Source organism: Ambystoma mexicanum, chromosome 10 (assembly GCF_040938575.1).
Source record: "Ambystoma mexicanum isolate Mex_15411 chromosome 10, UKY_AmexF1_1, whole genome shotgun sequence".
NCBI lineage: Eukaryota > Metazoa > Chordata > Amphibia > Caudata > Ambystomatidae > Ambystoma > Ambystoma mexicanum.
Genome location: NC_090932.1, coordinates 963,319,464 through 963,336,479, shown reverse-complemented (window position 1 = coordinate 963,336,479; position 17,016 = coordinate 963,319,464). Strand labels below are relative to the sequence as shown.

Below are 17,016 nucleotides of genomic sequence, written 5' to 3'. Positions count from 1 at the left end.
GGTTGAAGCTGAGAATGTATTTTCCTTAATCTTAGAGGGTAAGATGGGCTGTGATAACTTTTATACAGCTCCCATTAGAAGTTCTTTAGCATCTTCCCTATGTGTATGAGGGGAGGTGTTACAGTATGCAATTAAGGCATTAGGCAGGGATGGGGTATCCTCAAAAGAAGAAAGGGGATACATCCAATGTTGCCATGATATTTTCCTGGAGGTTGTCTCCCCCATGTGATCCTCCCTCAAATAGCTGTCCCCAGGGTCAGGATCAGGTAGCGGCTGCCATCCCCTGGCCACATAGGGAGAGATCATCGCTGGGGAAGGAGTGATGACACCATCGGGTTCTTCACACGTAGCATAGAGGAAGTCTTCCTCAATATAGTGGTGGAGAAAAGTCCATTAGTTACAAGAGAAGGGTCTAGGATCCCATCGTGAATGTGCAAAACTCTTGAGGGACTGTTCCTCATCACAGTGATCAAGAGGAGACCACTAGAGCCCAGTTAAGCGTCTGGGATCCTAACCAGATTTGGGACATTGTTGAAAACAAGTCACAGTGGCAAAGTGTGTATCCAGCTGTAAGCAGTGAGAAGGAACTGTATCAAGCAATACCAGGGGATGAGAGTCATTCTGCCTGGCCTTGTGTTGAACTGTGCCAAAGCAGACGAAGAGAAGGGAGGCATTCCCTTGGTCCTGAACTGAGAGTTGAGGTGAAGAAGCCAGGGGAAAGGAGTCATTCCCCCTGGCCTTGTTGTGAATTGTACCAAGCCATACAAGGGGAAGGGAGTCATTCCCCCTCGTTTTATAGGAAATTATACAGGGCCACACCAGGAGAAGGTAGCCATTCTCCTGGAGGGAACATTGCGTCAAGACTGACTGAAACATAAAAGCGAGGGGAAAGGAGTCATTCCCCCTGATATATTTTTATTGAGAGAACATATTGTTGAACCCCATCCAAGAAGCAGGAGACAGGGAGCCGTTCTCCTTAAAGAAGGAATTTTCTGTTAGTTTATCTTTTTAGTTGTAGTGTGAGGGACAGAAATAGTCCGTGACACATGATGATGGAATTTAATGTGATGTACGTTCAAACAGATCATTTTAGTATTCGTTTTGATGCAGGGAAATATTACATCGAATTTGGTAATGTCTTTACTAAACTGGAGAATTCTGTAAGGCTGCTTTGCTTAGGTTAACACATAAAATAACAGACTGTTTTCATCATCCCCGTATGTGACATCCAGAGAGCTAAAATCATTTGGTATACTGCTCTGCTTTTAAATCTTCATGGAGAACTCTTTGCTTGATGTTTTGTAACTCATGTTTAGGCATTGTGTGAGGACCCCCCCTCCCCCACTCACACACACACTATAGTCCACAAGACATCTGTACGAGTCTGCAAAGTTGAATGAGGGCCCTGGTTGATGATGTAAATATTTTAAAACCTTAACTTATATTTCATTGCACTTTATGTACATTTGTGTTAATGTTTTGTAAAGAGAAAACACATTTATTGGGAAACAAAGGATACTGCACCAAAATGTGTTTTTTAAGTACAAACTGGCCCAAGCTTGTTTCTGAAAATAATTTCATAGCAAGATTCTTTGTTTGTTGTAAATCACTTTATTAAAATATTCAATGTGAAACAAACATCAACAATAAAAGACTGAGCAAGCAATTAAAACAATATTAACAATTAAATAATATCAATGTCCTTTTTGGCAGATACCGATAAGTAAAAGGATTGCAGAAAGGAAAAAAATGAATCAATAAGATTCTACAATTAACTTTACTTACGAAATAGAACAATTTAGATTAGATTTGTCAAACTAAGCTGCTTGTTTGATGTCCAGTTTAATGCTGCAACTTTGGGTTTTTCTGTATTTTCCTGTGTAGTGGGTTCAGCTCGGAGGTTGTATGCTACACATCAGGTAATATCCCTCAGACGCCTTCTGCCCCAAAACTTGTCCGGGCTGGGATCACGTGGATCACAGTACAGTGGAATCGACCAGATGGATGTACGCCGGAGGAAGTGATCACCTACGCACTGGAGGTGCAGGAGGAAAGTGTAAGCAACCTTCATGATCTTATTTTCACGTTAATTGATTCTTCGGAAAACCTGGAAAGTGTGTGATCATTGAATTGTGCACTTCTTTCAATGCTGCAAACATGGAACCACACTAGTGTAGCATTGTAAGTTGGAATAAAACTCATGGATTTATTAGCGGGCATATTTATTTAGGTGTTCCCATCTTGGCCAATCCTAGTAAAACCTATTTAAGAGATTGGCTAACAAAAACCCATGGTACTGGCTAATCAAATCTGTGCAATAAATCGAGAATTGTTTTAAGATGTTATCAAGGAGAAAGTGATAGCTAAAATAACTTATGGCTCTGAATTACTCCCTATCTGGTTATCTGAGGAGGGTGTGAATTATGAATCTTTAATTTGTAGGAACGTTTTATTCTTTTTACCCAAGTGTATCCCGATGGAAGCCATAAGATACGAATGGGGCCTGGTATTTTTGAATATTGTGGTGACGACTGTCTTTGTATTGGAAAATGTTGTGTTCCTCCCCTGACACCCTCTATTTCCATTTAGGAAATGCAATAAGTTCTCATGGGAGCCCCCCCTTAAGAACATTTGTGTATTACTGTATTGGAAAATTACAGGACCTCGAAGTTAATGTTGAGTTATTAATTCAGGATCCTGAAAGGTGAAAACTAGGACAGTGCAGAATGATTGGATTTCCACGTGGAGTCAAATTGGTTAACGACCTTTGTATTAGAAAATGTGTCTGTCCCTTAAAAAGTATAGTGTGGCCGAGAAATATATTCAAAAACCTCCGGACCGTGCATGGCGACAAATGTTCATGAGATTCCACATGAATGTCATCAATACAAATGCGATCATGTGTGTGCGAAAAGGTCTACCAAGAAATCTTGCTTTTTGTAGATTCTGTAAAGATCTTAATCTTACAGAAGATCTAAAGCATGTGTTGCATAATTTAGCCTCTGTGGAGGGGGAAAATCTGTGGATGTATATGGTGGGTGGGTAGATCAGTATCCATGTCTTTAGCAATAATTCAATTTTTATAAATGTGTTGGTTATCTTGCTTTTATCCTCCCAAATCATGTTTTTAAGAAATCATGTTTTTTAAGAAAGTAATAGTATTTCTTATTTTATAGATTCTTCTTATGCTATTTTATGTTTTTAAAGGTATATTGTAAAGGTTTGATGCAAACCATTAACAATTTTAAAAAAAATAATGAACTATTAGCTGGCATAACAATGGCACATTTGTATTTGAGTCATGGCTAAGGCTTTGTTTTAAAATTGCTTAAGTGGACACATTTATTATTGGCAGGAATGTTGTAAAAGGGATTCATGTTCATTTAAAGTGGGGGCAGCAGTTGCATGAAGATCGCTGATTAATGGAGTTGCTCTCCTCCAAAGTGACAGTTTTTGGTTTTATAAAGACATTTCTTCTAAAAGGTTAGAAATTGAGAATCTATGGAGGTCACATGTCAGATTTAGCAAAGGAGGTTCCAGACACCATCGGGGTAGTCTCCATTCACATATTGATTGTTTTGGAACGTGCAGCATCTATCACGAGGAGTGTGTGCTGCATGCTTGCATTGGAGGGCAGAACTAAGGGGTAGGGGCGCTTGAAGGAAGCTAGCACTTGCCTAGAATAGGCCACCATGTATGGCTTAGGCAATTCCACAGAAAGTGAGGTTCTTCACCAGGGAATCGTGTTTCCATTGTCCAGAGACTGGTGACTTTCGTTAAGCACGAAATCCACGCACTGAGCAGAAACCAGAGAAGTCTCTGCACGGTTTTTTTTACTAGTTGAGGGCAGAAAGTCCCTATCATGGGTGTGTTTTTGTTACAGGCGTTTTTATCTGGAAGGCTTCCAGGACACAGAGAGTGTTCAGCGTTTCAGTAATGCGTCACGCTCCAGAAGAATCAGTCAATGCAAAGGTCCCATTTATGAAACCCTCTGAATTCTGAATTCAGGACTTACATGGCCTAGTTTGGGTCACTGGGCTACCTTCCCTACTCTGACAGCGATCTTTCTGGTGCTCGGAGTGGTTTCCCTGCTACTGCAAGCCTCTGTGGTCCCGTGCCATGTTCCCTCCTCCCCTGACTGCGATTTCACGTGAGGGTCTGCACCCATGCCAGGTTATTAAGCGACACCTGGGACAGCTGTGGAGCTCAAAGGGTTGACCACACTTATGAAAGTTCTGTCTGTTCAGACTCTGGGACCTCATCCCTGTCAACCAGACTCGCCCCCTGAGGTCTACATTTCAGGAAGGATCTCAAGACCTTCCTTTTCAAGGAATGGTTCCTTCCTAACCCCTAGGTCCACCCAGCTGCCCCTCCCCACCTAACCTCGGACTGGATGGTCTGCTCTCCTCTGCTTCCTCCTGTGGTTGCTTGTAGATGTCTTGCTGCCCCCTCACATTCCCCCGGTGTTAGTTCTCCTATCCATTGTATCTCTGCCTTCCTCACCATGTAACTTCCCCTATGACTTGTAGGTTGCTCTGTTACTTCCCGAAGCTAGGTTCACACTCACTAAACACACTAATAATAATAGTAATAATCGTGCTGCATTTGAAGAAAGTGACACATTGTATCTTGGTGCGAGAATCTCTGTGAGAAATGGTTTGTTAACTTGATTTCCTGCTTTGAATCTCCAGAAGTTGGGAAATCACAAATATGCAACATTCGGACTCATAAGTTGGGCGGTGCAGTAAAAATACAGCGGTAATACCGCTGCGGGTTTGGGGATAAGGTGGAGGAAAAACCTCCAGCAGGAAGCTGGAGGTAATTCCGCCGCCTTACCACATAAAATCGGCCATTTGGCAGTAATGCCTCTGAAATCCCCCATGGAGCCCTATGGACTCCAATTAATGGGGAATAGCACTCCCTACCACCACTTGAAATCTGGTGGTAATACTGCCGTACCAAGTGGCGGTAACAGCAATAAAGTTTGGTGGTATCTTGGTGAATTTACCACTGAGATACCACCAAATGTATACTAAAGCCCATTGTTTCAGCAAGACCATGGAGTTCACTGTGCATATCATGAAATTATTCTTTTGAAATGTGGGACAAGAAAAAAACACAAAACAGAAAAAAATATTACCTTTGCAGAGTGCACATCAACCTTTCCTCGAAAAAGAAAAGCTTGTCCAGTTGACTGCCAGAGGTATGGGTCTGCTGAAAGGAAGCTTTGGACTGTCTCAATACTGGAGGTGTTTCACAGATATTGCCCTGCAGTGTTTCATGAAGGGTTTGGGTTGAATCTGTTTCACCAAGATTGGGCTGGCCTACTAGGATGTTAGGGGTGGAGAACATCCAGCCCCCCAACTTTGGTCAGTGATGGGTCACTGTGATTTTCCCCTGCCACGTGACTAGAGCCAAGGTGGGTTGATCAAGGGACCCTTCCCGCGCCACCACCTCTAGCGCGAATGGCATCCGGTCTTTTCCCAAAACCAGGCAGAGGCTTTGTCACTGTTCCCAATGTGTTCTCTCTAGTCTCCAACCACCTCTCTTCCATCTCAGTCTCTTTTTGTTTAATAGTCACATGATAGCTCAACAAATATATTTCAGGGTGCTAACTGATGTCTTCTGCTTCATCTTAATCCCAGATCCTCTCAATGTTTGAAAAGTGCCAACTGTCTAACTTGCTGCATTCTTTCAGACACCCAGTGGCAGGCTTGCAAATGTGAAGGCATTGTGAAGTAAGACACAGACAACAGATTCAAAGTTCACAATGAATTGCTTTATTAACACAAATGTCAGGATGGATGAAGGCCTAATTTGCCCTAAACTAAGGTGCTCCCTACCTGAATGAAACTAAGGAAAGTCTGAGTCAGAAAGTTCAATTTAAAAGTCTGCCTGTGTCCAAAACCTATCCTTGCCTTCACAACTAAAGCTAAACAATGTGTAGGGATATCAGCAATTAAAGACGTGGTGATAGAAATAAAGTTCTGAGCTACTTCCAGTTCCTAGCTTACTTTTCAGCTACCCTTCCCCAAGTTCAAGAAGGTTCCACAAAAGTTTGAGGATTACCTTTCCCCCATTCAAGACGGTTCCACAAATCCTCAGGGTTCCCTTCCCCAAGTTCAAGATAGCACAGGATAGCACAGCTCCAACAAAAAAGGACTTGAAGTTCCCGTCCTCAAGACAGCACCAAGGTTCATTATGTCTCAGGTTTCCCTTCCCCAAGACTTCAGCTTGCCAACGTATTCTTTGTCTGTCTCTCAATGTTCAAAACAACTCCAGTTCAATTTGACACACCTTCTGGATTTGATTAACAGTTAAATCAAATTACTCCTGTTTGATTTACTTGATTTACTTCAACAAGGTCTTTGGCTTTCGCAATTGAGGGTTCCCTGGTCTAGTCACAGGTGTTAGACCACACAGTCCACCCATTACAGGTCGCGCAACCAGGAGCCCTAGTCTCTTTAGACCACACAGGCTCTTCTGTATATGCCTCTGTTTGAGGGGTCATAGAGCCTCTTGGCTTTATGGGAAGGTTTCACCCTCACTTGGCTTCTCATTGTCAGCCTTTTGGCTTTGCCACAATGTGTCACATCTCCTTTGCCAGTTTTTGACCTTGCCACACTATATTCATGCATAAAGTTCACTTTTCTGTGGTTTTATATCTTACCCATCTTTCTGTCGTACTCTTTAGGCTCTTTCACACTCACTCTCTTATTTCATACATTGCTTTCAAATGGGCAATTTCACATTCATCTGTCATCAGGCCTTAGCTCTGCTTATAAGGTGTTCATTCAGTTCGGTATTCAGTATTAGTGATCGTTCACTTTTGCCTCTTCACTTTTCTCCCAACCGTGGCTTTGGGCTTGTTTCATTGTGCGCATATTATTCTGTGCATTCAGCATTCGCCACTCTTCCACACAGCCCCTCCAGGAGCACCCCGGTTTCGAGTGACTTTCCCCTTCACTCACTGGTCCCTGGCGTTCCTTCTGGGCAACCGCGCTGTTCTGTTTCTGCTCCCCCTGCTGGCTTTCCATCCTCAGTGAGCCCTGCTTGCACTTCTGCTGCTCCTATGTTCTTGCCGGCAGCTCTGCTTCTCTTCCTCAGATGCTGGTGGCCACTTTGTTTCTTTTTCTTTACCCACAGCTCCGGCTGCGTATCTCTGAATACGGAGGCTTCCACACTTGTGGATTTCTTATAACCCGCCTGGTCGTTGGCACCACAGTTCCATGGAGTTGTCTGCTGTCATTCTGGCTCTCCTGCAGGACGCAACACGGCTGCCTCCTCGCAAATAAGATCACCTGGGGTCTCCTTGCTGCTGGTCTCTTCTGAATTCCCAATTGAAATTGCCTGACTGCAATTAGAGTAAAACTTGGGACATGCCTGACCTTGACAATATTTTGCAGGCCTCTTCCTCGTCCCAGTACTAGAGTGGTGGAATGACTTACTAGGGTTCACTACTCCTAGTCGCCTCTTGCTCATCCCAGTACTGTAGTAGGTTGAATGAGGGAAAATGAGGGGAGATGTTTTACAATAGCCCATAAAGGCAGGAGGAGGGTTAGGTTGGTTCTCATAAGGGAATGGGGGATACCATGTCTCACCCTTAAACCTTCGCTTCTTCACCCTCTTCCTGGTGCTGCTATACCGACAATATCTCCTGATGTTTTCTTGGTCAGCGGGACAGGTGTAGCAATAGTGAGGGGTTCTGGGATTGAGGGTTCCTCCTGAAATGGGAATGAGGGATACTGTGTTTTACCCAAGGGAATGAATCAATGAATGAATGAATGATTGAATGACATATCATCCCCAATCCCCAAGGACCCTCCACCCAGGTGATCCTCCCTCGCTTCTCCACACCCAGGGTCAGGATCCAAAAGCAATGGCCTTTCCCTGGCCACCTCAGAAGAGGACCCAAGGGGAGTAGATGTGAGGACGCCCTCAGGTTTCTCACACAAGGTAGTCTTTGGCCATTAGGTTGTGCCTGGAATCCTTAAACACGTCATATGTGGACTGTGTCTTGAAGAATGTCTACCTGGCCAATCCATCCGAGCTCAGGCACCTTCTGTGCCCACATGCTTTCTGGTGGCTTTAATACCCAGATACCATGTGCAAGGCTGAAGCATGTTTTTCAGACTGGACTTGGCCGTTCTAGCCATCCATGATGCCATTGTTAAGACGGATTTCTGAACTCTGTCCTGGTGGCGCAGAAGTTCAGAAGGCCAACCTAATTACTTGGAACAGGGTAACCTCTGGACAAGCCAGACCAATCAAGGTAGCGATCGCGGCGGTCAAGACTAGGTCTCAAGAGGGGTGAGGGTGACTGAAAGCCCACAGTGAGCACACAAAGCAAGAGCGCGTACAAACTACTCCAAACAGTTGTTTATATCAAAAATAGATACACATTTATTATAAGGCCTTGAAACTAATAACCACAGTAAAAGCAGCAATATACAACGATATTAAACCAACACATACACTATCCACCCAATATATATACAGAATACACAGTTTCACAGCATTAGCAGCACGAAATATGTTATCCACCTGCAGGGGAAGGAAAACAGGCAGTGCGAACCAATGCGTGTGATATGTCCGCCTTCTGAGGCCCCTAACTAGATGGTAGTCCAATCCCTACGAAGAGTGGAGCCTAGCGCTCAAAAGTACCTGCACACGCCGGTGCCAATGGGCAGAAGGTGAAGCTCTTCGGAGGACGTTGAACAGCTCTGTAGGGAGCTCTAATGAAGGAGCACACGGTCCGCGACTCTAGCGCAGCCTCCACTGTGAGGCAGAAGCAGGGCGCGAGTACGGACAAGGGGTGCTGTATTCACAGCGGGGAAAAGCAAAGGGCACTGCAGGAGGGCGACCAGATCCTAGCTAATCTACTCACCGGTCCCCGAAGCAAGCAGGCCCGAGCTTCTCCTCGATAGATGCAGCTTCTGGCAGGTTCTGAAGAGCAGGGAACGTCTCGTCGTCGTGCAGAGTAAAAAGACGTCCCGATCGAAGAAACAAGCACAGTTTTGTCGCCACAGCAGGGCAACGGAACGGCCGGGTGTATTCAAGCCAAACGAGCACCGCTCACCTCTAGCTTAGGGTTGCTAAGCAAACGAAGCGTGTGAGCGTGCCCCGGACTCAGAATACCACCCAACCTGTCGGCGATTACAGAGCAGGACTCCTTAGTAAGCTGGTCAGTCAACTGGATGGCCCAGAGACACTTCCGAAGGCTTACGGCAGGAGTTGATGAAGGTGCCGGGAATAGCTGGTCCTGCTATTCCAATAGGTCGAAGCGCCAGTACAGGCCTTCTTGTTCGATCTTAGGTGGAAAGGGCTTCACCGGACGACAGCAATGAGGAGCAGAAGTTCTTCAGGGGGTCACCAGCGATTCCTCGGTCCAGCCTCGTGTTCGCAGGATACTTGGCTCCTGTATCCCTGGGTTCGTCAGAACTCAGGAGATCGACATGGTAGTGGTGTTTCCAGCTCCCTCTTATCCACGGTTCCCTTCGCGCCAAAACGGAGGGGAGCCAATGGGAGATCCGCTCATCAACACACATACCATACGTGGACCAATCACGGACCACAGTGGTCCCAGGCATTCACACCACCCTAGACTCTCTGGCACCCAGGATGTGTATTGGGACCAGACAGCCCAGCCCACATCCTGGGGGCACTCAAACGACATGTAGAAGCCCGCGAAAGCAACCGTGTTTCGCGGGAAACTACATGCCCAAATAAGGAAGGCCCCGGGTCGCCTGACCCGGGGGAAGGTAAAGGGAGCAAGACGGACAGTGGACGAGACAAAGGAGCCTCGTGGTCCGGCCATTTTGGGTAGCCGGGCCACCCTTTTGTGTTCGCGGCAAAAAGGTGCTCAGAACGGCAAAAGGAGCTCAAAATAAACCAAATGATCGCTGCCACCAGCCCAGTCCCTGAATGACTTGCACCGATCCAAAAACCATCCTATAAGAGTGTCTAGGGTCTGTAGAAGGCTAGAGACCCAAGAGAGCTGTAACTTAGCTTACAGTGCCCTCTTGTGTCGTGTTGCACTAAAATGGCGACACGATAAAAGAAACTACGGGAAACAGCGTTCCCCGGTACTGACTGTCTTAAGGGCATGTCAGTTTCCCCGTAAGAAAGGAGCGAAAGCCCAGAGGAGTACAGCAGAAGGCTGCACTTCTCTGGCAAAGTCAAGAAAACAGGTTGAAAACAATAGCAAAAAGTTTAGGGGTTGCCACATGGAAGGAAAGTTCCCTACAATAACGAAATCTTTCCTAACACTCGCCCCTCCCAGACTATGGACAGGGGGAACTAATCCACCCCTGGATGAGTCTCTTGTTCAGGTCGGTAAAACATTCTGGACAACCCATCAGCATTGCTATGTTGGACACCTGGCCTATGCTCAATAGTGAAGTCGAAGCCTTGTAGACTTATGGACCACCTAAGCAACTTTGGATTCTCCCCCTTCATGTTCATTAGCCACTTTAACGGCTTATGGTCAGTCTGCACAGTGAAGTGGGTCCCATAGAGGTAGGGCCGCAGCTTCCTTAGGGCCCACACAACAGAGAAACATTCTTTCTCTACCGTGGACCATCTGAGCTCTCTGTCCTTAAGCTGGCGACTAATAAAACCGATAGGGTGTTCCTTACCCTTCTCATCTACTTGTGATAGTACAGCTCCTATCCCAGTGTCAGAGGCATCCGTCTGCACGATAAAAGGTCTTTGATAATCAGGGGCCCTGAGCACAGGGGCCTGGCACAAGGAGTCTTTCAAGCCATTGAAGGCCTTCTCACACTCGTCAGTCCAAGTTACCTTCTTGGGTTTCTTCGGAGTTGTGAGGGCAGTCAGAGGAGCAGCTATGGTGCCATAGTCTGCCACAAAATTGCGGTAATAACCCGTGAGTCCTAAGAAGGCTCTCACTTGGGTTTGCGTAGTGGGGGTAGGCCAGTCTTGTACCGCTGGTACCTTACTGGATTGAGGCTCCAGTCTCTTCGGAGGCGTGGGTTCGAATCCCACCGCTGCCACCAATTTGTTAAGACGGATTTCTGAACTCTGTCCTGGTGGCGCAGAAGTTCAGAAGGCCAACCTAATTACTTGGAACAGGGTAACCTCTGGACAAGCCAGACCAATCAAGGTAGCGATCGCGGCGGTCAAGACTAGGTCTCAAGAGGGGTGAGGGTGACTGAAAGCCCACAGTGAGCACACAAAGCAAGAGCGCGTACAAACTACTCCAAACAGTTGTTTATATCAAAAATAGATACACATTTATTATAAGGCCTTGAAACTAATAACCACAGTAAAAGCAGCAATATACAACGATATTAAACCAACACATACACTATCCACCCAATATATATACAGAATACACAGTTTCACAGCATTAGCAGCACGAAATATGTTATCCACCTGCAGGGGAAGGAAAACAGGCAGTGCGAACCAATGCGTGTGATATGTCCGCCTTCTGAGGCCCCTAACTAGATGGTAGTCCAATCCCTACGAAGAGTGGAGCCTAGCGCTCAAAAGTACCTGCACACGCCGGTGCCAATGGGCAGAAGGTGAAGCTCTTCGGAGGACGTTGAACAGCTCTGTAGGGAGCTCTAATGAAGGAGCACACGGTCCGCGACTCTAGCGCAGCCTCCACTGTGAGGCAGAAGCAGGGCGCGAGTACGGACAAGGGGTGCTGTATTCACAGCGGGGAAAAGCAAAGGGCACTGCAGGAGGGCGACCAGATCCTAGCTAATCTACTCACCGGTCCCCGAAGCAAGCAGGCCCGAGCTTCTCCTCGATAGATGCAGCTTCTGGCAGGTTCTGAAGAGCAGGGAACGTCTCGTCGTCGTGCAGAGTAAAAAGACGTCCCGATCGAAGAAACAAGCACAGTTTTGTCGCCACAGCAGGGCAACGGAACGGCCGGGTGTATTCAAGCCAAACGAGCACCGCTCACCTCTAGCTTAGGGTTGCTAAGCAAACGAAGCGTGTGAGCGTGCCCCGGACTCAGAATACCACCCAACCTGTCGGCGATTACAGAGCAGGACTCCTTAGTAAGCTGGTCAGTCAACTGGATGGCCCAGAGACACTTCCGAAGGCTTACGGCAGGAGTTGATGAAGGTGCCGGGAATAGCTGGTCCTGCTATTCCAATAGGTCGAAGCGCCAGTACAGGCCTTCTTGTTCGATCTTAGGTGGAAAGGGCTTCACCGGACGACAGCAATGAGGAGCAGAAGTTCTTCAGGGGGTCACCAGCGATTCCTCGGTCCAGCCTCGTGTTCGCAGGATACTTGGCTCCTGTATCCCTGGGTTCGTCAGAACTCAGGAGATCGACATGGTAGTGGTGTTTCCAGCTCCCTCTTATCCACGGTTCCCTTCGCGCCAAAACGGAGGGGAGCCAATGGGAGATCCGCTCATCAACACACATACCATACGTGGACCAATCACGGACCACAGTGGTCCCAGGCATTCACACCACCCTAGACTCTCTGGCACCCAGGATGTGTATTGGGACCAGACAGCCCAGCCCACATCCTGGGGGCACTCAAACGACATGTAGAAGCCCGCGAAAGCAACCGTGTTTCGCGGGAAACTACATGCCCAAATAAGGAAGGCCCCGGGTCGCCTGACCCGGGGGAAGGTAAAGGGAGCAAGACGGACAGTGGACGAGACAAAGGAGCCTCGTGGTCCGGCCATTTTGGGTAGCCGGGCCACCCTTTTGTGTTCGCGGCAAAAAGGTGCTCAGAACGGCAAAAGGAGCTCAAAATAAACCAAATGATCGCTGCCACCAGCCCAGTCCCTGAATGACTTGCACCGATCCAAAAACCATCCTATAAGAGTGTCTAGGGTCTGTAGAAGGCTAGAGACCCAAGAGAGCTGTAACTTAGCTTACAGTGCCCTCTTGTGTCGTGTTGCACTAAAATGGCGACACGATAAAAGAAACTACGGGAAACAGCGTTCCCCGGTACTGACTGTCTTAAGGGCATGTCAGTTTCCCCGTAAGAAAGGAGCGAAAGCCCAGAGGAGTACAGCAGAAGGCTGCACTTCTCTGGCAAAGTCAAGAAAACAGGTTGAAAACAATAGCAAAAAGTTTAGGGGTTGCCACATGGAAGGAAAGTTCCCTACAATAACGAAATCTTTCCTAACAGCCATCCTTTCTGTATTTTATCTGTGATGAAATCTTCCATCCTATTGCGTGTGGAGGGGAATAGATGCAGGAGTACGAATGTGACCATTACACCATAATTACTAAAGCACCTTGCTCATCTGTGTGTCCTGGGGACACATGCACACGTTGGGGGGTGGAGGGGGGCTATGCATGCTTATTTGGCCTTTAGATCATATACTTTGGTACAGTTTTGATTGCTGTCCTCTCAGGTAGTGTTGCACAGAAAGGTCATTGTGAATGAAGAGTTTGTATAGGAGATTTATTTGTCCAACTCTGGGCCTCGATGGCCGGACTCCTGATGGGTTTTCCGGATATCCCTCATTAATATTCATGAGGAAAACCGTGCATACGTTTAGAATCATTGCATGCAAATTTAGTTCATGAATATTAATAAGGGGTATCATGAAAACCTGGCATTTATTCTGGCCCTCGAAGCCTGGAGTTCAACAACCTAACCTTTATCAAGACAAACTCTTATTTTTAACTGTTTTACCTGTATTGGAAGCCTCTGATACCCAATGCAAAGTAAAAGGAAAAACACATCTTCTGTTGTGCTTTTAATTGGAAAATAGACATTCTTCCTTAAAACTCAACTTTTTATCTATTTCCAGTTCATGGAAGCAGACCATTCGTGAACCACACATATTGGGCCATAAGAAACCTAATACTCACTGCACCTTTGTATGAAAAGGACTCCACATAACGACCATTTAGAGGTAGTTGTGTTATAACTTGCCCCCACCCACCAGTAAATGTATAAACGTATCATTACCTTCCAAAAGACTTTTTCTGCAGCCAGTCTCGGGCTTGCGCTACCCTCAGTGCTACGCCTCAGTGCAAATCCTAGAAAACCAACAGCGCTAAGAAGCCAAACCAAGGATGTAGATAGGATGGGTGGGGAGCTTAAATTGGTGAATAAACCATGTTTCTGTTTGTATGTGCTTTTAAAAGGAGCTAATTATACACATTCTCGGCCTTAAAATAGTGTTCCTGATGGTTCCCTGCGGTTCACATGTTTCTTCCCAGCAAAGGTAAAGATGGCGCCCAAATGAGGTAGTTTGCGTTCTCATACATGGAGTACCTGGGCCTACAGCAATGGCACTCCTCCTCTGCCCTTTACCTTATCTCTTTTGTTTAAGTGTGTTTTTAATGCAATACATCAAAAACGGTAAATGTGATATTTCTCAATGATTAATGTTTCGAAGTTGCTTTCGTTTTTTAATTAATTAAAAGGTGTCCTTTTTACTTGTATTTCAGGAGAGCATATTTCGCCTGAAGTACACAGGAGAAGACCTGACGTGCACAGTAACGAACCTTCACCGAAGTACACAATATAAATTTAGAGTAAGTCATTACTTTGATTAATCACATAATGGGCGGCTTCAACCGGGTCCAGCCTGTTCTCCGGGCTCAACCCTGGCCTACACGCAACCGTCCGAGATGGCGCATCTTGAGCGCTAAGTGCCAGGTCGTGATGGGGAGGGTTGATCTCCCTTTGAACCAGCAATACTTTGCAGCGCGGTACCCGGGCATGCGTCATTGTTATCATCGCAATGCACTTCCTTATCCCCTCTTGTTGATTATTGTTGTTGCTAGGGTGACCAGACGTCACGGAATTCGGCCCTCTGGCTCCCTGTCCCGGCACTTTTATTGATTAAATAACCATGTCCAGGTTTTGGGTAAAGGGAGGGTGAAAGTCCTGGTTTTGACCAAAGGCTGGGTGACACAACTGGATCACTAACTATTATAAACTAAACAGACCTCACAATTCTTTCCCAAGTTGGCCATGTGAGGATGGGCTTGCACTACCATCATTCCAGGTACCACCTACATGCATTTACTGCTTGTGCTACAGAGACTAAGAAACCAACTGGGAAAACAATAACAGCTCCGTTGTTATTGACGTGTTGGCATCCACAGTTAAAACCACGCAATTTATATGCATATGGGGGCAAGGTTGAGGTGGGTCTGACTAAAGGAGCCGGGAATGGGGCGGGAAGTGAGGTGGTCCTTCTTTTGTGTTGTTGGCCGTCCCTGTTTTTTGTCTTGAAAATCTGGTCACCCTGGTTGTAGCACCTCTCTGCATCTCTTGCTGTTTCCTCCTAATTCTTCACAGAGCGGATTGAGGATTAGGAAGGTGGCGAGCGAGGGCTGCCAAGAGTACCAAATTCAGAAAACTAAAAACCCACAATTCACATGTAATTTACAAGCAACAGCAAATCATTACGAAGCAGTCACCATTACCCAGTATTTTTGGTCTAAGGTTTGCAGCATGCGCAGCAATTTCTCGTTTTTCATTGGAGAGTTGTTTCCGGATCAAGGCGTTTGAAGAGCTGACATTAAATGCCATGTATACATCCAACTTGGAACATCAAACGATCTTAAAAAACGAGTGAATGCAAGATTGCACATTGAAAAGGAATGTGAAAAGGTTTATAATATCTTCTTTTCTCCAGCAGGTGTCACTCTTACTTTACACAAGATCACGTTTTTAGGAAATAAAAACATAGAAGACATGCCTTGCCGTATGGTCTTTTTTCCTTTGTTAAACTGTTGTGAGCATACATAATGTGTTTGACTTCATCATGCATTTTGCGTGTTCCCATATTTTACAAATTGTGTCTGAACTTTTGCTCACAATTTTTAATGTCACGGTTACATTGGCAGTTCAGTATAATATAGTTTAATGACGTAATTCAAGTGTATATAGATTATTCTTCGCTTAATGGATGCACATTGCAGAGTGCTTTGCATGCTCTGTGCCTAGTGCCTAGATGCACTGTAGGTCCTTGCACCACACTATATTTTTTTACCTGGTTCTAGGAGTCTCCAGAAATGTGCAACACTGTGTTATTTTTTACATACACAGTTCGATTTCATGTGTCACTTGGGAGATCTGTTTGGCTCTTCACACCTGGGATCGCCTAAGGTTTAGTAGATACACACTTTGACCTTCATGTTCTTGCATTCCCCAGCATTTTAAATGTTGGGCTTTGCTTATTTTAGCCCTGCGATTCTGCCTGGTGTATGTTATTTATTTAAGCAATAAGCCCCGAGTGGCAAGGCCATTACCGAGTCAGGTAATGCCCCGGGGCCCATAGTTACAGGCCCGAGCTAGTAGTACCCCGGCCCGCAAGGCCGAGGTACTAATAGCATTTTCTTCCTGTTCTAAAACGCTGCAGCGTTTCGGAACAAAAAAAAAAGTTTTAAAAAATAGCTGCCGGCGAAGGGAAAACGGTATCCATGTTCCCTTTCCATGGCAGCTATCGGCTCGGAGCGGGGATTACCCTGTTCCAAGATCCCTCATTGGCTCAGAGGCTGCCACATCTCCCCTCCAGGTACGTGAACGAAGCAAAAGCTTCGAGGGTTTCCCTGCGATGTCCGGACCGGACGAGGGCCAATCAGATTGCTTTTTACATTCTGGTTGACCCTCGCCGGGTACTAATTGAAGTTAGTTGGAAAAGATGTTGTTTCCCAATTGTTTGACAAAAATAGCTTTCATTCTGCAGACCGGGGGGGGGTGGGGGGGCTCTGCAAACTTTGCCTCTTGGTGTTTTGCACTACATTTTTCATTTGCCCCACCCAGCATAGTGAAAGGTGAGTGATCAGAACATCTGGGGAGCTGCGTGTTACAGCCCCCTCTACTAAACCAACTTTGAACAGGCTGGAGGGGAAACTCCAGACCACGCAAATGGGCTTGTATAAAGATAGTTACACACTGCCACCATGCTGCCCATTAGTATTTTTTCTTATGGTCCGGAGCAGGAGGCCATCTTTAATTTTGTTCTCAGACACATTGGGTTATTCATGCGGTGTGTTGGTGAATAAATCAGTACAGAGTTCAGCGTTTGTTATCTCCAAAATATAAGTCCATTTT

The 17,016-nt window shown here is 46.1% G+C and overlaps 1 protein-coding gene across 3 annotated transcripts in view; it reads left to right on the top strand.

The window, feature by feature from the left end:
* The window catches only part of FNDC3B (fibronectin type III domain containing 3B), a 796,261-nt gene that overhangs the window by 637,550 nt on the left and 141,695 nt on the right, over positions 1-17,016 (top strand). For all 3 annotated transcript variants that reach the window (XM_069618738.1, XM_069618739.1, XM_069618740.1), the window contains 2 exons: positions 1,885-2,056; positions 14,397-14,483. In XM_069618738.1, the coding sequence (XP_069474839.1) occupies positions 1,885-2,056; positions 14,397-14,483 (259 nt within the window). The remainder of the gene's footprint in view (positions 1-1,884; positions 2,057-14,396; positions 14,484-17,016) is intronic.